Source organism: Patella vulgata, chromosome 1 (genome assembly GCF_932274485.2).
Source record: "Patella vulgata chromosome 1, xgPatVulg1.2, whole genome shotgun sequence".
NCBI lineage: Eukaryota > Metazoa > Mollusca > Gastropoda > Patellidae > Patella > Patella vulgata.
This window is the reverse complement of record NC_065879.2, coordinates 69340689-69365450: the sequence shown is the minus strand read 5'-3', so window position 1 is coordinate 69365450 and position 24762 is coordinate 69340689. Positions and strand designations below refer to the sequence as shown.

At 33.6% G+C, this 24762-nt stretch overlaps 2 protein-coding genes across 3 annotated transcripts in view; one reads left to right on the top strand and one right to left on the bottom strand.

Annotated features, from left to right (window-relative positions):
• LOC126827336 (double-strand-break repair protein rad21 homolog) overlaps positions 1-6643 on the top strand; it is an 18473-nt gene extending 11830 nt beyond the window's left edge. For both annotated transcript variants that reach the window (XM_050556614.2, XM_050556620.2), the window contains one exon: positions 132-6643. In XM_050556614.2, the coding sequence (XP_050412571.1) occupies positions 132-428 (297 nt within the window). In that variant the 3' untranslated portion in view covers positions 429-6643. The remainder of the gene's footprint in view (positions 1-131) is intronic.
• LOC126827401 (pyrroline-5-carboxylate reductase 1, mitochondrial) lies at positions 3599-24762 on the bottom strand. The gene is made up of 6 exons (XM_050556709.2): positions 24544-24762; positions 11159-11223; positions 9819-9998; positions 8981-9193; positions 7486-7578; positions 3599-6898 (listed from the first exon to the last, which is right to left on the bottom strand). Exons 1-6 carry the CDS (start codon positions 24659-24661, stop codon positions 6713-6715), a joined length of 855 nt encoding a protein of 284 aa, XP_050412666.1. The 5' UTR covers positions 24662-24762; the 3' UTR covers positions 3599-6712.

The following is a 24762-nucleotide window of genomic DNA, read 5'->3' as shown; positions in this document are numbered from 1 at the left end:
TTAAGCAACTATCCGAAGTTACTTTTCCAAAATTAGTGTAGATTTATTGAATAGAGTTTCTTTTGTATAGTGGAAAACTGCCAATATGTATCCTTCAAAATTATAATTTGACTTTGATTTGTTTTTTTCAGACGTTTGAAGACGTTATTGAAGGGGAAGTTGAAGGTGTTTTACCTACAGAAGATGCTGAAGAACAAAGGTGGAGTAAGAGAACACAACAGATGCAACACACATTTGAAATCGCATTCCGTTATAGCGAGGAATTAAGTTTTAAAGAAATGGCTAGGAAACTGGACCGTAAACAAGCAGCATCACGATTCTATACCTTACTAGTCTTAAAGAAACACCAAGCCATCACAGTTGAGCAAAATGAACCCTATGGAGATATTCTCATTGGACGAGGTCCTCAGTTCGGAATAATGTGTTAATGTTAAAGTTTTTATTGACTGACAATTTATTTGAAGGTTTTAATGAATTTGACTGTAATAGTGCTGACGTGATAGACACTGTGAGTTAAGGCAGCAACAGTACTTGTAAAAGATGTTTAAATTCTCATCAAATCAAACGTGAATATTATTGAGAACATTATAAATAATATATTCTTTGTTGTTACTTTGATAATCCCCTCTTTTTTTCCTTTAAAAATGAGGGCCCTGTTAAACAAAGCACATACAAGACTGATGTACAAAACAACTCATTTAACTTGCATGTACTCAATGTAACATATGCTTTGTGACTTGAGGCCCCCATGTACACTATGCTTTGTGTTTGTAACAAAAGCCTGGACGTACACTAGTAACACTATTTATTGAATAACAATTACTGGTTTATTAACATGCAACATTTCGACGATGATGCTCTTGTCTTTATCAAGCAAATGACAAGACAAGAAAGAGTATCATCGTCGAAACGTTGCATGTTGATAAACCAGTAATTGTTATTCCATAAATAGTGTTAGCGTGTTACTGTTCAATTACTAAATGCCACTTAAAGAATATCCTGGACATAGGCTCTGTTTGAGCAGATTCTTTCTTTTTTTATTGAACATGTAACCATAAATAAAATTAGTTGCATGTTAATCTCAAAATATTGCTGTTATGATGAGACGTTTAACTCCATTCCTTTATAAATTAAGAATATTGTACTTTATTTGGTCGAATTTCAACTCGCTAAAGAAAACTCAGTTTTAAAGGAAATTTCTGGGGAAAATTTAGAAAACAGTGACATGAAAAGGCTAAATATTTGTCATGTTACTATTAATCTGTTCGTATACCAGGGTATTTTTAATAGCAACTATTTTCATGATGAATGAGAGGATTATTAAAGCCATTGCTGATTGTTCTGTTTAAAATTCAATAAATATATAACTATACCAGTTGCATTTATTGGAAGCAATTTCTTCAAATGATTGCTTCTGAATTGACGATATATATATATATTATATTTACCAGAATATAAAATGGGAAAAAAATGTTATAAAATTTTTTCACCATATTTTCACTAAAAGTGATCTTGTTAATATTGTAAATATGTGTCAAATTTTAATAGAAAACTCGTACACCAGGAAGAAATTGTTAAAATAAATTTTCAATTTCCTTCCCCCTTTCCCCCATATTTCATGTTCTATGTTATCATTATTTTTTTAGATTTTTTAATTTAAATTCAACATTTTTTCATATTTGGTGTTACATGTACAAATATTTGTAGCAAAAACTATGTAACTCGAATGCTCTAATTCACTCATAATCACTGGATATCTGTTGTTGAACATTTTAGTTGTGTCTTCAGAATTGGGTAAATGTCTTGCCTGAACCAGATAGATACGTGTTATAATATCCAGGGATAGTAACTGAATTTGAGGAAACCAGGTATGTTTGGAGTTGCAAGAAATGTAGTACAATGCAATATTGATATTATGGATTTATTATTATTATTAGTCCGTTTTAAACAGGCCGAGGTCTCTTGTAAAGATATTTCTCAATTTAAAATATTATAACTAATTAAACCTCCAAAAGGAGCAACAATGTCTGTCAGCTACACTTTGTAAATATAGATAGGAATACTTGATATCATTATTATGGAATTGATCTTGTTTTATGTATACATATGCATGCTTTCCAATTTGGCATAAACAAATATTAGATGAATCGAACAAAAAAAATCATTAGTTTTAAATCTCGAGTCAACATATCCAATCAATTGAAATAAATTAGATCTGAATGAAAGGATGTATATTTTCTAGAATATCTGGACAGTTCCAAAATAGTCTTGTTGGATTGATTATTATGTCTTGTAGAAGTTTAAAAGCCATAGGTCTTTAATAAAATAGATTTTAGCGCACACACACTTCAGCAAGACACTATAATAAATCCATTAAGTCATTGTTAATCATTCATATACCATTTATCAAAACCATTATAGAAAAAAACATTTATCAGAACCATTATAGAAATATAAATTATTATATTTGTAGATTAAAATGTGAGACACCATTGACCATGTGTTACTATGTAATAAAGAAACATTTGTATATGTCATTAATATCATTTAATGAAAGGACTTTGTGTTTTTGCTAAGCGAAGAAAATAGAACCCATATTTTCCACAAAAAAGGCGAATGCACAGAGAAAGCAGTAGTCATGGGAATATGACAGTATAATGTAACTAGTACCTTAAGATTATTGAAGACAGGTGGGCAAATTATGTTAATATCTAAAGTTAATATCTGATTGATTTTAAATTTATACATTGTGTTTAAGGTCATGAAACGAAGCGTTTAATTTGCAGCGATTTCCGATAATTACTGCCAGAGTTATGGCCCTTGATCAATTTGAAAAATCTTGTGCATGCACTAGAGGTTAAAATTAATATCTGATTTACTTTAAATTTATACACAGTGCTTAAGGTCATGAGACAAGAAGCCTATTGAATTTCAGCAATTTCCAATAGTTATTACCAGAGTTAAGCCCCTTGATCTCTTTGAAATATCTTGTTGACGCCCTGTGTATAATTAAGTCTATCAAATATTAACAAGTTATTTTGATAATCCTGTATTCATTATCCTGGGAACTGTGGTGGACTAGTGAGGTAGTGCTGGCTTTCTAACCAGGTCAGTTCAATCCTGGTGTTGGCCATAAAAGCTCTCTAGGATTTTCCAGCACACTTTCGCCTTCAGTGGTGTAGATTGGTGTCTGGTCATCGGATGGGAGTAAAACTAAGGTCCTGCATGTTGGCAGTTGAAATTTGATATAAGAGTAGGACCATAGTGCCCCTGTCCGGGAAAAATTTCCCTCAAACATCAGTGTGTAGTGTATGCCCATCTTCATTAGCCTAGGATGCTAAACCCCATTTCATTTCTTTAAATCCTGGTTGTTGCAGAAAAGCAGTACGTTCAATCTCATTTCATTTCCGATCATCATCATATGACTTCAAAAGCACCGGTTTCCAAATACAAACCGAAAGAAAAACATTTTAATGATTCTGATCTTGACCAAATATTATAAATAATTGGGTTGGAATTGGAACATAAATCCAGATGAATCAAAGTTGGTTAGGGTTGAAATCTGACTTTTTGTCTAAAATCAGAAGGGATAAGACTATTTCATTTCAAAATATATTTTTATTTTGTTCCTCTTCAATTGTTTGACATGAAAAACATGTATCCTTTTTACTAACATAAATATAATTTATTATAATCAATTCAAATGCAGTGGATCTATGAACATTGGAAAATATTATCTCTTGTTGCATTAATGATGTGTATATTTTTAGGGCAAAGTAATTATTTTTTTTTTTGTGTTACCAGTTAACATCACATTCACAAAACATTTAGCAGAAAATGTCAGATGTGAATATTACTTTTAAAACGAGATTCTGTTAAATTACTGCATCATATGATCAGTTACAACTGAATAAACTGCTGTTAAATCAATTCTGAGATCCCCGTTTTGTTGTGTCCTTAACGTTCAAAGCTCCTCAGAGAAAAGGTCACTTATAAGTGGCAATATACATACCGGTAGTTTGTTTATCAGACAAATAAACCTAAACATTTGTTTATATATAAACATCTACATTTTCAGCTCATTGCCCATGTATGATTTATAAATGACTACAGAATAGCTTAATCTTAAATAAATAGTTAATCTTTATTTTTTACTAGCTTAGTTACCCAGCCTTGCACAGTTAAGTTACTTACTTAAATGATTTTGCCAGAAGGTAATTGGGCCATGTTCTAAAATGTTTCTTTTGTGTTAAAATATTAATCCTCATAACATGCATACTAACACAATAATCATTAATTGTTCGATATATTTTTTGTACAAACTGGTTAGTATGAAGTTATTTTAAAATTAAAGATGCATTATGCAAGAGCGAAATCTTCCTATTGCATGTTTTTTTTTTTTCTGGCTTCATATAATAGGTTAACATTAAAATGGACAGAAAATGCCAATGAAAACTTTGTTTATTATCATGGCACTTGACAATCAGCAATTTCTTGCCAAAACTTCAAACTGTTATAACTTCACCTGGAATATTCCAGTAATTTTCAATAATATTCATTTTTATACGCCCACATTTTCATGTGGACGTATATTGTCGTCGCCCCTGTCCGGACGTCTGTCCACAATTGTTTGTGAACAGTCTACAGGTCACAATTTTTATCCGATTTCAATGAAACTTGAAATATAGGTTTATCACCCTAAGATCTCGGTTCCTTTCGATATTAGCATCTATCGGACCGTAACTACATGGATTATGGCCCCTGATTGTACGAAAAATCACGTTTTTGGCTTGTGAACACTGTAGAGGTCACAATTTTTATCCGATTTTGTTGAAACTTGAAATGTAAGTTTATAACCCAAAGATCTCGGTTCCTTTCGATATTCGCGCATATGGGACCGTAACTTCCTGAATTATGGCCCCTGATTGTACGAAAAATCACATTTTTAGCTTGTGGACCCTATAGAGGTCATAATTATTATCCGATTTAAAAAATCATATTATTATATCACGGTTACACCCTAAGGACGACTGAGTTCGAATTTCGTGAAAATCGGCCAAAAACTGACAGATAAAATGGCCGCCCTTCGTTCTCAAATAACGTAAAAATATTGTATATCAGAGGTTACAATTTTTATCCGATTTTGTTGAAACTTGAAATGTAAGTTTATAACCCAAAGATCTTGGTTCCTTTCGATATTTGCGCATATCGGACCGTAACTTACTGAATTATGGCCCCTGGTTGTACGAAAAATCGCGTTTTTAGCTTGTGGACACTATAGAGGTCATAATTTTTATCCGATTTAAAAAAAACGTATTATTATATCACCATTACACCCTAAGGAAGACTGAGTTCAAATTTCGTGAAAATCGGCCCAAAATGGCCGCCCCTCGTTCTCAAATTGCGTAAAAATATGGTATATCAAGGTTGTGGACCCTATAGAGGTCACAATTTTTATCCGATTTTGTTGAAACTTGAAATGTAAGTTTATAACTCAAAGATCTTGGTTCCTTTCGATATTTGAGCATATCGAATTGTAATTTCCTGAATTATGGCCCTTGATTGTAGGAAAAATCACTTTCGTTTTAGCTTGTTTTCTATCCATCTCTCGAAAATGTGGGCGTACCCTGCCTGGCAGCCGCTGGTTCATTACCGGTATCTATTATTATAGCAAGAACAGCCAGAACTTCATCTAAATCTTACATAATGCATTTTTGGTATATTATTTTTTATGTCAATACTTGAGCTTATCGATTAACTAATTGTATGAATATAATAAGGCTTATTTACATTAGATGGACGACTGTCTGCGATATCACCTCTGTGGAAGCAAACATTAAATCATTTAGGTCAGTTTTTTTTTAAGCTGTCTCGGTACAAAAAAGTAGGAAGTTAAACCTCATTTAATTTTATCTAGCTCATCTAACATAGTTGCAGATACTTTGGTCATCCACTGCGCTTGTATGTAGTTGAATTATTATCATTGTCATACTTAAATGATTGAAGAATCATCCAGAATTGTTAGTTATTATGAGGATATGGTATGGTTTTCAAAAGACTATATAATGTAATGCTAAATCAATCCAATGGCTTGGACTAAAACAATCTCCTCAATGCTCCTCTTATTTCGCACTTTTCATATTTTTAGAGGAATTATTTCAGAATGACAGAGTGGCACTGAGGATTGGTCTATTGTTTATGATGCTACATAAAAATACTGATATGTCATTACAAATTGGTCTTAAAAAAATAACTGGTTCCTGTTAATTTATAATCCCAGAACTATTCATTTTAATATAGTACAATTTTGTGTTCCCCACTTGATGAGCAGAAGAGAAATACTGACAAAGATTTCCGTTCAGAAGAAAGCTCAGTAGAATTTATGTATTACATAAAGAGCCAAAAAGGCATATTTCATCAATAAATAATTATTATACTAAAATTGTATTCCTTTGTTAAATATATGTACACCATACTGACAACATGGTATAGACCCGTGAATGAATAATAAAATAAAAACACATGAAATATGAATTTCATTTGCGTTAACAAAAATGTCCGACAGTCAAAATTTTGAAGTGGAAGCCCTGTGCCACCTGTATTGTCTATTCTTCAAAATAAAGATGATACGTTTAATGCAATACTTTTTTTGTTAAATATTAAATAGTTTTTAATCACATTCGAACAAAAAACAAACTAATCTGATAAAATTCTATTTTGTAGCACCCAGAGCATGAGCTCTTAATGTTGCAACTTCTACGGCATCAATTAAAGCTCCTCGAAATCCAGATTTTTCTAATGAAGCTATAGCAGCAATTGTAGTTCCCCCTGGTGAACAAACTTCATCTTTTAATTGGCCTGGATGTTTGCCAGTTTCTAACACCATCTTTGCTGCACCCTGAAAAAAACCCAACAACATGGGGTTATGATTAATTTCTTGCGTTAGGAACTAGTATACATCTAAGGACCATGTCGTCAGTCTACTGACTCTGACACCCGAGTCACATCATCTGACCTAACAGATAATTCATTGCACCTAGTCAGAATTACATGAGTTTTTGATTAACCAGATCCTCGCACCCGATTTATAATATCTGGTCCAACAAATACTTTCATTTCACGAGTAGACTACCATATGATTTTTCAGTTAACCAGATTACTTTGATTTATTTGATTAAATTTTTAATCCATTAAAGTTTAAAATCCTATTATATATTTCAGCCTAATATATGCATTTGACCCATTCTGCAGTCAAACTGGTCATTTATTATCCCCAACAGGTCATTTACATTCCACAGCTGTAAGTATCGAACCAACCTATGTTTAATGTAATCTGGGCATTTACATGTAATAAAATTAAAATTAACATCATCAGTCAAGATTTTCATTAAAATTGTATTAGCACCTCAAATAATGTAATGAAGAAACAGTGTGTACTGGGTAGTTAAGTGTTGATGAACAAACAGATGAATATTAAATACATACCAATAATGTTTGGGCTGCTAATTTCAAAGCTAAATCTCGTGGTAGGCCTTGTTTAACCCCACCATCAGCCATAGCTTCTATAGCTACGAATGCCTGCAATATAATAAACAAATATATATTGTCAAACAATGAAACATATGCCCACAGCAGCTAAGTCATCTAAGCAATCCACAGAGGTTGTATTTAGTTGTCACCCTTTCGGTGTGGAGCATTGTGGCCTTGTGACGATGACCCCATTCGATATTCAGCATTCCACCGCCCTCTGTACCAGAGTTATGCCCCCTTTTCCAGAAAACTTTGTTAATGCAATAGAGATTATAGTATTTAACAGATTTCTTTCAAATCTGGTAGGGTCACGAGAGGATGAACCCTATTGGTTTTGAGCAGTCTGTGATCTTCCGTACAAGAGTTATGTCTCCTTTTCTGAACAAGTTGTAAAAACGATAGTTATCTGATTTCTTACAGGATCCTTTCCATATCAAATCTGGTCAACATCAAAGTTTTTCTGTTGAGACATGGCTGCTGTGTGGGCCTTTTTCCACGCCTTGTGTGGCTTTTTTTCTATTGTAATGAAAGCCTTTACAAGACACTAAAGATATGTTGCCATGCAATGAAACATAAGCCCACAGTGGCTAAATTGTCCAGGAACTTTTACAAGACACTCCTAACCATTTCATACAGATCGGATGATAACTTTTGTCATTTTTGTCAAAAAGTGAATGATTCTATGAAAATATCAACCTGAGCGATTGGACTATGATAAATATAGTCTGTACAGTGTTCACAAGAAATTGTGGAAAAAGGATGTACATGTACATACGTACCTACGTAGGTACATAAGGACAGAGACGATGACAAAATAGAAAAACATGTCTATGTGGGCATATAAAAACTAATTAAGAGTAACAACCCATGAAGTAATCATCAGATGTCATTAGAATTTATTTGACTTTTAGTTCTGCCAGATGCTAACATTTATTATACAAAACATATACATATCATGAATTAGGCCATTCAGGTTGTGTATGAATAATTCAATCGAATGATAACCTTGATCAAGTTCATGATTGGAAAATCAATAGGATTCTTCTTCTCATGACATTAAACACTGTGTATATATGACCACATTTCAATGTGAGAAACTTCTAATAAATAGAAACTGGTAACACTAACCAATTACAGATGATTTGATAGGATCAATATTGACTAATTATGCATTTAAAATATATTGATATACAATAATAAATAAAATACAATATCAAAAAAACATTGTTTTATCCAATGTTTCCCAGTAAAAATTACTAACTTGTTCAAAGATGAACTAAATCAAAACTTGGATAAAACAATGTTTTTTTTTATATATTGTATTCTATTTATTATAGTATATAACATTTCAATGTCAGGGTATACACTATACAAACAAATGTACAATGAAATGATCGTTATGATAACGGCTGTCTCATCTACACATATTTCAAGGTCTCAGTGTACTTACATAGGCAGGTCCACTACCACTTAGTCCTGTAACAGCATCTAGATAACTTTCAGAGCCTTCTTCACATATTCCTATACTCGATAATAATGCTTTAACTAATTTACTGTCTGTATCACTAGCCGTCGTTCCTTTTGTTAACACAGAGGCTCCAGCAGACACTAATGCTGGAGTATTTGGCATAACACGAACAACTCTTGTCCCCACTGGCAAATTCTAAAATAATTTAAAGTGAAATGATAAAATAAATATAGCAACAACTATGTGAGTGTCCCAAAAAAATAAGAATTGGTATCAGATGTTTCATAAAATCGGATTGTTTCTAATTACATCACATTTAATCTCTGCAATTGTTATGCAGTCATGTACATGATCAAACTGGAAATCATTTCCATGTTAAAACTATACTTTCTATTTGTAGCCTGTTCAAATTGTTGTTTTTACGATTGTCGATTTGATGATATGAAAATCTCTCTTTGTTGCAAAGATTATATTCACAGTTAAAGCCCATGTTTAGAAATAAAACTATCAGACAAAAAATTAAATTTAATAATCAAAATAAAAAAACGATGATGGTTTTAATTTTGACTTCACAAAGGTTCTTTTACATGCACGCTAAGGTGTACATGGGATATTGTTGTTTTTTTCCCGTAACATCAGAAAGACTAGCTAGACACTGTTCCTTTCCAAGCTCTCGTTCCTGCAAGCCAGTGCCTTAGTCACTGAGCCACCATGGCTCCTAACAAAACACCAACTAGCTGTATGACACTTGACTTCTACCGAACTCATTCTATTCTAAATTTTATTATTAATCAAATTACATCAACTAAAATTTACATACTGATTCTATACTTTCTATTGTGACTCCTGCTGCTATGGAAACAAAAAGTGTATCTGATTTTACTATGGGTGCGACCTCTCTTAAAACTGGTTTCACTATATGTGGTTTGACAGCTAGAACTACTAAGTCGCTTTTTGTGACAACTTCTTGATTTTCCCGGGTTGTTTTGGCTCCTAAGTCCTGTAAGAAACAATACAGATACAAAATTATCATATTTCTGAAAGAAAATTCATTGTAACTGATCTTCCTTTAGGCAACACATATTGTTAAAATTCATCTTAAATTAGAAATTTTAGGCTTTGTTATACATGCAACTGTAAAGTAATTAATCTACACCAGGTGACTACAATTCTTGACACACATAGTTATAGTTACCCCCCCCCCCCCCTCCACACACACACACACCTTTGCATTCCTGCTTAGTAATACATGTACTGACATTCTGAAGTTCATCTAAAATGTTTGAAAATATGCTAGAGCCATCACAATCGTGCTAGGGCCTCTGAAGGAAGGTAACCAGATCAAACTTAGGGCACAGATACTTACTCTAAAACCCACTAAGCCGATCACCAGAAGCGTTGACTGGTTCCCTGCCCCAATGAGGCCCGAGAGCCAAAAAAACAACGAGGAGTGACTGATGGTGCACCTGCCTACATTGAATGCGATTGAGTTTTATCAATAAGGTTGGGAAGTGTAGCAGGAGAAGAGGGCACAATATTATCATTATGGCAATGGGAATATGATGACACAGACATTTCCTTGAGTATTTAAAATACCGCAAAACTCTTTCCAAATTTGAGGGCACTTTTTCAGAAGGGAAGGCACATTGCCACCCCCCCTCCCTCTGGTTGGAAATCTCATTGGATTTGAGCATTATCAATCATTTCCGGTTTCTCAGATGAATATGTACCACTAAACTGATTGTATATGTTGGCATATTGAAGCAGAAAAGTCATTTACAGCACAATCGTAGGTTGGACATTGACTGACACAAGAAAATTAACCCACAGAGGCCATAACATCATTATTTTACAGAGAAATTTTGGCACAATGATTAAGATTAGAATAAAATTAGCAACAACTGATGTTGTTACATTCAGAATCGATAGATAAAAGTGTATCTCTCAAACCAGATTTACAATCATCCATTTATAAAAGTCATGTATTTTCATTGTGTATCTCAGTGTATAAGTATTATAACATTGTGTATCAGTATATAAGTATTATAACATTGTGTATCAGTATATAATGTAAGAATGTACCTGTAATATTTGTAGACATTGTGTATCTGTATATAAGTATTATAACATTGTGTATCAGTATATAATATAAGAATGTACCTGTAATATTTGTAGACATTGTTGATTGTGATCACTAGCAGTTATATTACCCGCTCTAACTAAACCTGAAATAATAACAACAAATTATAAAAACTATACAAATGATACAAAAAACAAGTTGTAGGGAGGAGATAGTAGGGAGCAGTCACGATACGTATATATTGCGATTCAGGTGCTTCAATACTCTTCGTATCATGATCTATAACCAGGTTAATATTTACCAAGAAAACAACAGGATAAATGAATAATTGATATATTTAGCCCTGCCGATATTGAAGAAATAAAACTGTTTTATATCATGATATTGATGTGAATCAAAAAAAGGACCACAACAATTAAAGGGTGTTTGTGTACCTATGGATAAATGTGTGACATGGACATGTTACTAAAGGGACAGAAATAAAAAAGAATAGCAATGCGTTGATTCAGTGTCTCACCATTCAATACACAAATTGTGATACATTGATTCAACAATATATCATGCCAGTACTGGGATATAAATGCTGCAGTGTCTTTACATTACAAAGGCACTGTCTCCTAGGCTATAATATAATGAAAACCAATTTACTTGCAAACAGAACCTAGACACAATCCAATAAAATTCTGTTATATTTATTTCTTCCTGATTTGTACACTTTGTAATCTAACCTACTTTACCATAACCCTGTTCTAACAGTAGCACAGGGCCCCAACGGACCCAAGAATGAATGAATGAAATACGGTTTAATGTCCTACTGTTGTACTCCAACTGTGTGTTACACGTATGAGGGACATTTTTGCCCAGACAGCAGTGCTATGGCCTACTCTTATATCAGATTCCAACTGTTAAGGGTTCTTTTATGCCAATGTGACACATGACCTCGGTTTTTCGTCAAATTTGAATTACTATACATTGTCCCTTGCCAGGCCCTCTGTCGTACACCACTGACAAGGTGGAACCATGCTGGAAAATCTTGAAGAATTTTTTCAGCCATTGCAGGGATCGAACACGGAACCTCCAGGTTAGCAAGTCAATGTCTTTCTCACTGAGCCATCGTGGCTCATTATTTTAAAAGATGAATAATGTATACAAAAAGAATGTTTCAGTAATGGTTTGCTAGATGAGGAGGGCTAAGTAATGGGCGTGTCAAACATTATTTCTCCTCCCACATCAAATTCTGTAACATTCTCTAATACTATAACCCCATTTTAGTAGCCAATTTAGTCCCACCTCTTTCCACCTTTTATGCCAATGTGACACATGACCTCGGTTTTTCGTCAAATCTGAATTACTATACATTGTATCTTGCCAGGCCCTCTGTCGTACACCACTGACAAGGTGGAACCATGCTGGAAAATCCTGAAGAACTTTCTCAGCCATTGCAGGGATCGAACACGGAACCTCCAGGTTAGCAAGTCAACATCTTTCTCAATGAGCCACCGTGGCTCATTATTTTAAAAGATGAATAATGTATACAAAAAGAATGTTTCAGTAATGTATTGCTAGATGGGGAGGGCTAAGTAGTGGGCGTGTCAAACATTATTTCTCCTCCCACATCAAATTCTGTAACAATTCTCTAATACTATAACCCCATTTTAGTAGCCAATTTAGTCCCACCTCTTTCCACCTCCGAACTCCTAGACACACCCCCAATTTTTATTGATTTATTTATGTTAAGTATAAATAATTGCACAAACATATGTGTTAAATCAATTATTCCAGTTTGCATCCACCCATTTCTTCACAAATTGTTTTTATTGCATCAGCAAGTGAAATGAAGATGTAGGCCAATACTGAGAAATTTCATTAGGGAAATATTGGTAGTGAGGAAAAAAAGATTAAAAAAACCAAACCCATTTCTTTTAGCAGAATCAACTTCTCTGACCTACATGTATTTATTTTAAAATTTCATCATCAGATGAATTTTACATAGAGAATATACTTAATTTGTGTTTACTGGTGATCACAATATTGCTTTAGGTCTTTTGAAATTTAGAGTCCAATTTGTAACTTCCATAATTAAACTATACAATATTGCTTTCTAGTAGAGGTTTAAAACAATATATTTGATGACAAGTTTGGTCAATGACCAGTCATTGACCCCTCTATTGTTAGATATCAATGCACAGTATAAATTATAAATGTAACAGCTATTTGTTGGATTAATAAGTCTCTCCTAATTTACACAAGGTTCTAACAACTATGTATGTTTTTATATCCTTTGAATGGTATATAATCTAGTAATTCAAATTGGGACATGATCAATTAAACACTATGTGTGGATAACAAATTCCTACTGTCCTGCTACGTCTGGGCTAATGAAAACAGGAATAGGTCATAAAGTCAGCTATGAGGGCAATTCTGCCAGATAGGACTCCTGCGGCCTACTCTTATATATCGAATTCCAACTACCAAGGGATCTTTTAAGTGTACACCAAGTGTACATGGGACCGTGAATTTCCATCCCATCCAAACAACTATACATTGTCCCTTGCCAGGCCCTCTGTTCTGCACCACTGACAAGGGGAACCACATCAGAAATACTGAACATTCTCGGGCCAACGCAAGGATCAAATACGAGACCTTCAAGTTACTCACTGAACCACCAGGGCTCCCTTTATGGATAACAATTACTTTAGTTTAACAAGATTTCACAAATCGTTATTAACCCTTGTACAGACATAAATAGGTTTTTGGATGCGTAATTTTATTCAAATACAATCAAACTAGAGCTTCATATAAAGTCTGAAGAATAATCAATCAAAGTAAAAAAAAATATTTGAGGTATTAACAGTGAAGATTTTAAACCATCAAAATCTGCAAATGACTTTGTCATTTCCATGTAGAATCGTCTTTTATCAGGGTTGGTAGAGTTACTAGATTTGTTTGCAGATCTAGATTACTAGAATGATCAAACACAACAGTAAGAAAGATTCCGAATACAAAGCTCGCACATATCGAAGAACAAATTGGGCACTTGTAAGTCTTGTATCTGCTCTATTTGCAGCATTATACCCGATGTTAAACATACATTATGCAAGAGCAAAATCTGATTATTGCAAGTCTTAATTTAGGCTTCAGATGTTATAGAAATTATAAATTAGATCTTTATTTAAACAACAAGCCCAAAATCAACTCTGTAGACCCACGGATGGCTCGGCTACAGCTTGGATTTAAATAGGATTTCACGCCTGTCAATCAAACGATCAGCCAAGGTGAAGGCACATTTCACTACCATTTCTAGTCAAATATTACAACGATGATAACTATGTACAGAATAAAGTAATTTCACTGAACTTTTCAATATATTCTTCTTTCATCATCTACTTTTGAACTGTTATAGCAAGAATGGCCAACTCTCTATAAAAATCTCCCATAATGTATCTTTAAGTAGCTGACAAAGTATAAAATTCTCGCTAGACAATTATGAACCAGTTCACCACAAATGTTAAGGATATGGATATAGAGTCACAAAATACCCCTTGTATCCGCACAAGGTTTAAGCATATAAAAAAATAAAATAAAATTTTATATGTTTGATACAGATATGCGAAATCTAATTGAAAGGTCGCAGTGTGATAAATTACAGTAAATGTTATCAAATAGTGTTTTAATTGATCTCTGTTGTTTTACTAGGTCAATGTCATTCAGATGTCTATATATCTTTCAAGAGAAATAATTAGGTAAATAAAATAGATTTCAATTATATTAAAGATGCACAATTTAAGATGTTGATAAAGAGCTGACCATTCTTGTTATAAAAGTTAAAAAATAAATAATGTAAAATCAATATATATAAGTTATCAGTGTTTGAAGTTTTGACAAGATGTAGCATGGATTACTTATTATTGCTGTCTAGTTGTTTGGATGTAGACAGTTGGAATTCGATATAAGAGTAGGCCATAGTGCCGCTGCCCAGGCAAATTTCCCTCATAGCACACTGTATGGCCATCGTCATTAGCCCAGTCGGAGCAGAACAATAGGATGTTAACCCCATTTTATTTCATTTCATTTCCAATTCTAACTCGTATCTCAATCCATTTAATTCTCAGCCATCCGCTATTCTAGACTCTTATTGCAATAACCTATACTTCATACTGAAAAGCTTATTTATGACAAAAATTTGCTGATCATAAAATAATGAGTTCAGTTTACAATTAAAGTGTTTATATTTACATATATTGTCAATAGTATCTGACATTTACTTGCACTATTAAAGCAAGCTGATGCAGGAATTTATGTAGGTTCCCTAGCTATGGTCCTAAAAACTATTAACACAAAGTCTTTGTCATCTTTCCAATAGGTGTTGTGTAAATCTGGGTAACATAGGCCCCTGGGAACAAAGGAATGACCTCACCGATGCAAGGAATTATAACCTAGAGAGTTACTTCCATAAACCATGAACTACTTTATAAGTCTTGATATGATTTATTCTAACGGCAACAACATTAAAATAAACCAACAATTAAAATGGCAGAACAATTTGATGTGTGTCGTGAGGAAAAATTAAAATATATTATACAAGAGCTAAATCTTCCTATTTAATTTTGATAAAAATTATTAATTAGACATTTATTAACATGACAAGACCATAATCAACTCTCCATAACATTTGAATGGTATGATTTTAAACAGATTTGAATCCGATTTGCGATTCAACGACTGTTCATGATTAAAGGACAATATTGGTGCCAGTCATTATCACATATGTGATAGAACTGGTTAAATACATTCCAAATATAATTTTAACAGAGAGATCACTGCTACGATAGCTGAGTAATACGGGATTCGCAAGTCGGAAGTGCCGCACGCCAAAGGAAAACACGGGACATACCTCTATATAACTGGCTGAAGTGCCGACTGATAACAGATACATGGGCGAATTTCTGCTCACTAATAATTCCTTCGAAGACCAAAAGTTGTTATATTGCACTGTAAGAGGATAGCAGACAATTCGATACAGTAATTGAATATAATTAGGTAAGAGAACACAAGAAAAATAGAAATAGTCCGTACATTCCCTTGTTTATATTCATTCTATAGGGGAGAGCTGGGCTAGTTCGCACCATTGTTAATGAAACCAACATATCTCGATAACTTTTGAAGCTACGTTACCGTAGACCAGTGATTCCCAACCAGTGTGCCGCGGCACACAGGTGTGCCATGAGATCCTTCTATGTGTGACGTTTAGTTTGAGCCATACTATGTGTCTATGACTAGTCTGTTTTTTCATGTGCACAAAAAGGTTGAGAACCACTGCCGCAGACCATACTAGTTTAAAGACAGTGGAGTTGGCTAATTTAGTTTTATTGACAGGCGTATACAAGTAATTTCATCTCAAAGTCACCATGTCCGAATGGGCGAACATCAAGCCTCGGCTGTATGACAGTAAGTGATATGTACCTACGCCTATACAATTGCGATGCGGCACCGGTTTACTTATGCCCCCGTCAGACCGGGATGATGTCCTTACTGCGCTGCTGCGACTGTACGGTGACCAGAAAATTCACAAGGTCGCTCGCAAACATGAACACAACACGCGAAAATGTCCCCAAAAAATACAAACTTGAAAAAAAAGTCTTATTCTCATAGTTTTACAGTTCAGATCGCAGAACCGTGGCGTTTGCTCTGAACATGCTCAAAATAAACGCGGTGACTTGGCGATCATTGGCGACCATGGTGACTACAGCACGATAGCTGGCATTTCCATTATGCTTATGGCGATCTTAACGCGCTCTAAAACGATTTTCCATCGCCGTCGCAGCGAAGTAAGGACGCTACCCCGGTCTGACGGGGGTATTATTAGGAAAACTTGCCACTTTTAGAAAGAAGTTCTCAAAAATGCGTCGTTCGAAGCGTATATAGACTTTTCAGTTCAAACTGGTCCGTGTCTAAAGGAAATAGGATAAACTTGAAAGAAAAACAGCTTCAGACTTTGAAATCTTTGTATGGTAAAACATTCTTTAAATGCGTCGTCATGGGCAACGGCGTTGGTAATCAGGAACTTGAAAGTAGTCCTAATGGCGGACTTCGTCATACAGCCGAGGCTAGATGTAGGGTACTGGAATCTGCTGAGGTTTGGCCGAGTGGGCGCGAGAAATGAATGGGGTCGGACTAACCCCGCTTTCCCCTACCTTATAAAAACATGGTAATGCACAGACTTTTTTTCTCTTTTTCTTTCGTGTTCTCTTATCTACTGGCAGTCAATTCTTTTTATAAATTGTTAGATATCCTCTCACAGTCTCACACAACAACTTTTAGTATTCGAAGGAATTATTAGTGAGCAGAAATTCGCCCATGTATCTGTTATCAGTCGGCACTTCAGCTAGTTATATAGAGGTATGTCTTGTGTTTTCCTTTGGCGTTCGTCACTTCCGATTCAGGAATCCTGTATAACTCAGCTATCGTAGCAATGATCTCTGAGTTAAAATTATATTTGGAATGTGTTTAATTAGTTCTATCACATATGTGATAATGACTGGCACCAATATTGTCCTTTAACTGTTAAAATGGATAATCGAGACTTTGTTTATTATTGTAACAATGGTAACAATGACAATCAAGGCTACAATGTTTTTGAAATTTGGTTTCCTCGGCACAGAGTGACGTAATTTGACTGAAATTTTTAGCATATTCTTTTTACGTTATCTATTTTTTTAACTATTCTAGCGAGAACTGTCAGCTCTTTATCAAATCTTCCATAATGCCCTTTAAGGTAATGCTAAATTTTATAAAGACAATTAAAGACAATAGATAAAGAAGTAGATGGAGTTTAGATACTAAACTATTAAAACAACTATACAATAATACTCCAGTCTATTAAAACAACTATACAATAATACTCCAGTTGATAAAAAGATAAAGATTAGAAATACCGGTACATTTAATTATATCGCGAAACAAGTGTAGGTGATTACTTTATTTATGGCTATAGCTAGTATTACTGGACTGATTTACATTTAATTTAAAAATGTGGGTGGTAATAAAATAACAAAATCTAAACAATAATATGAAAATATTTCTGCCAATCATAATGTTGAAATGCTTGGTTATAGAATTCCAATAGTGTAACACCTAAAGATAAAAGAAAGGTTCTTAAAATATAATATAAATTTTACCAAATAAACTTAAAGACCACATAAGATGAAAAATCTTAATTGCATGTACTTATAACCAATGGTTACTATATCCATTTTACGGCAAGTTTTTTTCAAACCAATCTGATTCAAATTAATTCAGCTATTAAGGTTTATGTTTTCAAATTTTCAATTACAACCTTAATCCGGTTGATTGGCTGGTGACGTCACAGGAACTACACATACTATATATACATTATCTATACAATATATCACTGCCTGTACAATATATCACTATCTATACACACCACCAGTTGACAAGTGTGTATTTGTCGGTCCAATTAACATGTGACTGGCCTAATCATAATCACCGAATTATCGACTTGCGTTGTTAAAGATTAGTCATTTGTGATTGGAATATTTTAGAGTGAATTTAAAATGCTGTATCATGCCGTAGATCCATTTAAGGTGCCATTGTTTAAATAGGCCAGGTGACAAATGAAGACGACCCAAGCAATAAAATTAGCGCATTTACCGGTAATTTGGATAACCCTGTAATACTTGATATCCCAAACTATTCTCTTTAAGTACAGAATTACAAATGGTGCCAGTCATTTGTCGATATAATCTTTATTAGCAATATATAATAATAACCATTTCTATACACAAAGAACAACATTTATCGCAACTCCATTTGAAATTCACAGCGAATATGGAATTTTCCGATGACTATGCATAACAATAGATCGTCCTCATTTCTCAGCCAATCAATGCAGGGAATCTTATTACCATGTATGGTTCCATGCATACTACGGGCGTAGTAACTGAGGTTAAATTTTGGCGCCAAAATTGCATGGGATTCATGGACATGAATATCAAATACACGTGACCATACGTGGAGTTCCTGATGCCGTTTGGTGAGTGATTAAACTGTCAATGTAATTGTAAAATACCTTTATCATAAAGAAGTTAAACGATGTTAGACATTATAACCTAATCTTATCACAACCGCTTATCCATCGAATAATATATATTTTGATTTCATATCAAGTCAATTAAATGTTGTTTAAACGTCAATCAACAAATAATACATCGGTGAACAAAGCTAATGGATTATTGGGTAAATAATAATTATAAACAACTGATGAATAAATCTTAATTATTTTATACAATTAACAAGTGTACGATTCTACGATTAGTTGTCGTGTGGAGAAATTAACCCGTAACTTTTTTCTTTCGTTCGTGGGGTATTACGTACACGTTCCACCTAAATGTCTTTGATCTGGCTGGTGTAAAAAAGATAATTACCTAATTAGCATTCTTAATCCCACAACGAGGTGTAAATATATTTATGACACTATGTCTATGCAACTTTAGTCGGATTGATTAATGATTAATGACACATATTAACAACACTACACTTGCCATATTATAATTAATACACAAAGATCTGTTCGTGAGAAGAGATGACAGGACATTATGAAACAAATTTCAGCAAAATTGCTTCACTCTGAACCAAGATATTAAAGATTCAATTTTCGGCAAGCCTCGATCATCATTACTAACATTGGTTCTATAATTAACAAAGTCTCGATTATCCATTTTTACGTTAAATTATCCATCACAAAATGTATTCAAATCACCTAAAGATCACAGGCCATTGATGGCATCAAGAGTTGTTCATAACCTGGATCAGTAAATCAATGTCGAATTCTAATTAATAATTTAGATAATATTTCAGGCCTAAAGAAAGACCTGCAATAGACAGTTTTAGCTCTTGCATAATACATGTTTAACATTTATTTATAAAATCAACGCTTGTCAGATTTAAAATAGGCCTACATATAACAATTCTGATCACCCACAACAAAATGGTGGTAAGCTTATTACATAGCGAGCAGCACTGCAGATTGATGAAATTTCTTTTCAACGTATCTTCATCAATACTGAAAGGTATTTAACCATTTTTGAATCGATATTCATATTAGAGATTCATCTTTTACAATATTGTAGTTTGCAAGGGATTCCTTTGCGACGAAATACCTCAAGCTATAAAAAATCTATAAAAAAATGTCATGTTTATGTCACGTGACTTGGCGGTAACCGGTAACTAGCAACGAGTGCCAATCTTGGACTTACCCCTGCCCACATTTTTTTCTACGTTTTTTATCTCAGAAACCCTTATATGCTCAAGTCTCTCAATTTTTCCAAGTCCGCTCACAATCAAGTTTATCGATATATACATCAAAGAGGTCAGACAACCTACGCATGCAACCTTTGACGTCACTTGAGCAGAGTGCCCTTAATCGTGGGGCTGTCAATTAGTGACACCCTCTCATTTTTTTCCTGTATGCGCTCCATGGGTGGTTTTCAAGGAATCCAGTATTTTTCTAGTAAGATAGGCCGTCTCTACTTTCCATATACACCAAATTTGCAATACTTTTATTGGAAATAACCACCTGATAAATGCTTTTGTGGGAAGGTATCTTTAAGATATATCATTCCTTTTACAAAGCAAAATAACTTTTATAATTTTGAAGACTAAATTACCATATATTTAAAAATCCATGTACTGACGGCCTGTCTTCAAAAAGAAACAAAAAAAACCACATTTAATTGCATACCCTGATTGTAGAAGAATCCCTATTGTCATGCCCTCCAGTGATTGTAAGTAACCATGTAGTAACATTTACTGTGGGGAAATTTTCCCTGATTTAAACCAAAACTTTCCATTGAGTAATGAGACTAACAACAAAGAAATGTGTAAATGAAAGACATTATCACTGACCTTTTGACCCTTGAGATTCCTAAACTGACATAAGTTATCTCTTAAATACTATCAGTGAAATATAACAACTTCATTAACTACTTATACTTTCAGTAATATTTGTAATTCTAGATTGATTGATAATAATAATGAAAGCAACAAAGAGTGAGAAAATTGACTGCCACTATTCTAGCTACAACTATTCTTAAACAAGTATTAATTTACAAGTACATGTAAACAATTAACATGAAATTAAATGGGGTTTAATAAACAATTGACACACTGGTGCAAATAATTAACATTTTTGGACATGAATTATCTTAATTTAAAGTAGCTAAGTCTCTAACTCAATATCATCCAAAATCTTCAACATTGAAAACACGAATTATTTGTCAAATTAAATCAACATTCATGTTGTGATCCTACTGGAAAAGATGGGCCTCTGATATCCAATATTTAAGACAAAATAAACATTTTACCATTGGTATACGAATCGTGTACCATAATGCGCTTCAGCCCCAGTTGTATCAAGAGACTCGAGGGACGAGGCTAGACACATTGCACCAAATCAAACGGCGTATGTAGACTGGAATAACCAGACGCTAGAAATTTGCACTCGCTTGAGACTGCTGGCTTATTTCACCGAACATAACTGATTTGAAATTGGAGTAAAAACGGAAACCATTGAATGTAAATCAGTTTATATACATTCATATTACAGTATTATATGCGTTGCGACCACTTTTGTCAATTTCTAGGTCCCAAATGTTAGCGATTTAGCTCCTTTAAAGGGACATTAGAATATGAGATTTATGCCAGGTTGGATAAAATATAATTTAGATTTTTTATGAATGGAGTATGCAATACTATTTGCATGCAAAAGTTAAAACGGCTATGTCAATCAATCCGGCCACACCTATTAAAAATTCTGCCTCCAATTTCTTCAGGAAAATAAAAGTTGCCATGCAATGAAACATATGCCCACAGCAATAAACAAGGGTTGTCGGATGTTTTATCTTTTGTCAGTAATGAAACAACAGGATACTAAAAATTGATCAAGAGTACTAACCCATTCAGTAATGATCAGAATGTGTTTGGCCCATGCTAATGTTTTATATACAAAACATGCAATATCGTGAATTTATATGCTGTTCAAGTTATCAGAAATCAAATTCTTGAAAGTTTATAGATTTCTTTGTCTCATCTCCTGTCCACAAGCTTTTTCAAAGAGATGAAGAATCAAGAGCCATATCAGAAATCTTTGAAATCAATAGGGTTCTTTTTCTCATGACCGTAAACATACACTATGCAAGAGCTAAATCTGCCTATTGCAGGTCTTTCTTTAGGCCTGAAATGTTATATAAACTATGAATTAGACATTTATTAACGAAACAAGACCATAATCGACTCTCAATGGCATCGGATACTCAAGATTTTAACTAGATTATAACAGTTCGCCATTTAAAAATTTAATTTAAAAATGGGAAAGCGAGGCTAAGTCCTGATTATACCAGTGCCCTGGTTACCACTGTGCAGGCATCTTGTCAAAACTTTAAACAATGATAACTTGGCTGAGAATGAAGTAATTTGAATGAAATTTTCAATATTTTCTTTTTTCATCATCTATTTTTTAATTATTATAGCAAGAATGACCAACCCTTTATTAAACTCTTAGCTAATGTATCTTTAAACACTGTATAAAATTTTGTCAATCAGATGATAACTGTGGTCTCCAAAGAATCAAAAAGATATTTCAAAGTATTCAAGGGCCATAACTCTAGCAGTAATTATCGTAAATTGTTGAAAATCAATAGGATTCTTCATCTCATGACCTTAAGTGTATAAATTTAAAGTGAATAGGATACTAACTTTAGCCTCTAGAGCATCCACAAGCAATTGTGGACAACAGGCGGACAGACAGGGGTGATGATAATTTACAACTAAATTTCAATGTAGGCGTATTAAAAATTACTTTTTTTTAAAAAAAAAAGTATTTAGTTACTCTTCTCAGAAGTTTTTAGTTCAACATATCTCAATTTTAAAATTTTAATGGACAATATTGGTGTCAGCCATTAACACATATGTGATAGAACTGGTTAAACACTTTCCAAATATAATTTAAAGAAATGCATCTAGGTAGCAATGATCTCTGTGTTAAAATTATATTTGGAACATGTTTAACCAGTTCTATGACAGGTGATAATGGCTGACACCAATATTGTCCTTTAACTTTAAGACAACATTGCACAGAAGAATTGAGTGGGTTATTTATTGATCAAGGCCACAGAGAACTATAAATTAAATCATAGCCCGTAGTGATTTTGTAAAAAGTTCAGCAAATGCCTGTTAACTATGCTTTGATCTAAATATACAAGTCCTTCAATTTTTGATAATTAGTGGATTCTAGGGTTAATTTTAATGATAAATGAAATTAGTTATATTTATTTTCTTGTTGAAAATTCTAATCTCTCAGTAAAAGGTACATTGCTCAATTTGGAGACCCAAATATCTTTGGACATTGAATGAAATTTAACCATTTTTTGCACTCATAATCAGTTGAGAGATTTAATAACATTTGTGGTTTGCAAGGGAGAATTGTGGACAGACCAAAGTATCTGAATTTCAACTCATGAATTATTTTAATGATGAACATCAATTGCTAAGGTAAATGTAAATCTATATACTATCACCAACCAGTATATAAGATTTTTTAATTACCTTTTTGTTTAGAAAACATTATTTATTGAGATCATCCAAGGTGCTTCAATTTATTTACAATTGATAATTTAATCAAACCTGTCAATGTTATCAGTATGTTGCACTGATCAAGGACTATCTGGCTATATTAAGAGATTAAATACTGACAGACTGATGTAATTCCCTATACTGCCACTATCAAATATCTGTGTATGCCCATTTCTATCCTCCTTTCATTACTGTTAGAGCTATACTATATACTGTAAAACACCCAGAAAACTACTGAAAAACACCATGTTATACTGAATACCGGAAAACAGGGGAAAAACCTAACCCTAACCCCCCACAGACAGAGGACCAGGCTCCGGGTTACCTATTTAGAGTGTTTTCCGGTATTCAGTATAACATGGTGTTTTCTGGTAGTTTTCCAGTGTTTTTCCGGTATATAGTATTGTCATACTTTTATATATTAGTGATAAGGATTAAGTTTTTTTTTTGTTTTTTTTTAAATTTAAATCATGTTTAAGATTGACATACATGTAATAGTTATATGTACTTTGAATCATCTCGTCTGGGCTGCTGCCATTTCGCGTTTCATTCAAAATAATAAAAAATAATAAATATTTCGCCACTGTTGTATTTTTTTCAAAATTCGTGCAAAAATGGCCATAAAAAAGAAATTTCAAATGAAGTTAAACTCAAAGGCAGGTATCGAATTTACACTGAACAGTAAAAAAAAAATGTCTTCAGACACGAAAAATCAGCTGATAAATCAAAATAACAATTAGATCAAATTGACATTATATTATTATTGACACACGTGGATGTGTTTATTTTTTGTAAATAAAGAGTTAGTTCCCCTTACCGGATGAAATAAAGCCCTTTGCCATGGCTTGTGCCATTCGTCCTGCACCAATGAACCCAACCATGGTGTTTTCGGTAATAGCGGATTTAGAGAGATCAGTTGCCATTTGAGTAGACATGTCGTGGAAAGTTAACAGATCGAAATTGTTATAAATTAGGTGCAAAGTTCAACGATTCGACAAACGTGGGCAGTCGCTTACTCTGGTCTGGATTGACATAT

Coding starts and splice junctions, on each gene's coding strand:
- LOC126827401 (XM_050556709.2), bottom strand. CDS start 24,661: ATGTCTACTCAAATGGCAACTGATCTCTCTAAATCCGCTATTACCGAA. Junction 9,999..11,158: donor AATGTCTACAAATATTACAG/GTACATTCTTAT, acceptor TGTTTCTTACAG/GACTTAGGAGCCAAAACAAC. Junction 6,899..7,485: donor TAGCAGCCCAAACATTATTG/GTATGTATTTAA, acceptor GGTTTTTTTCAG/GGTGCAGCAAAGATGGTGTT.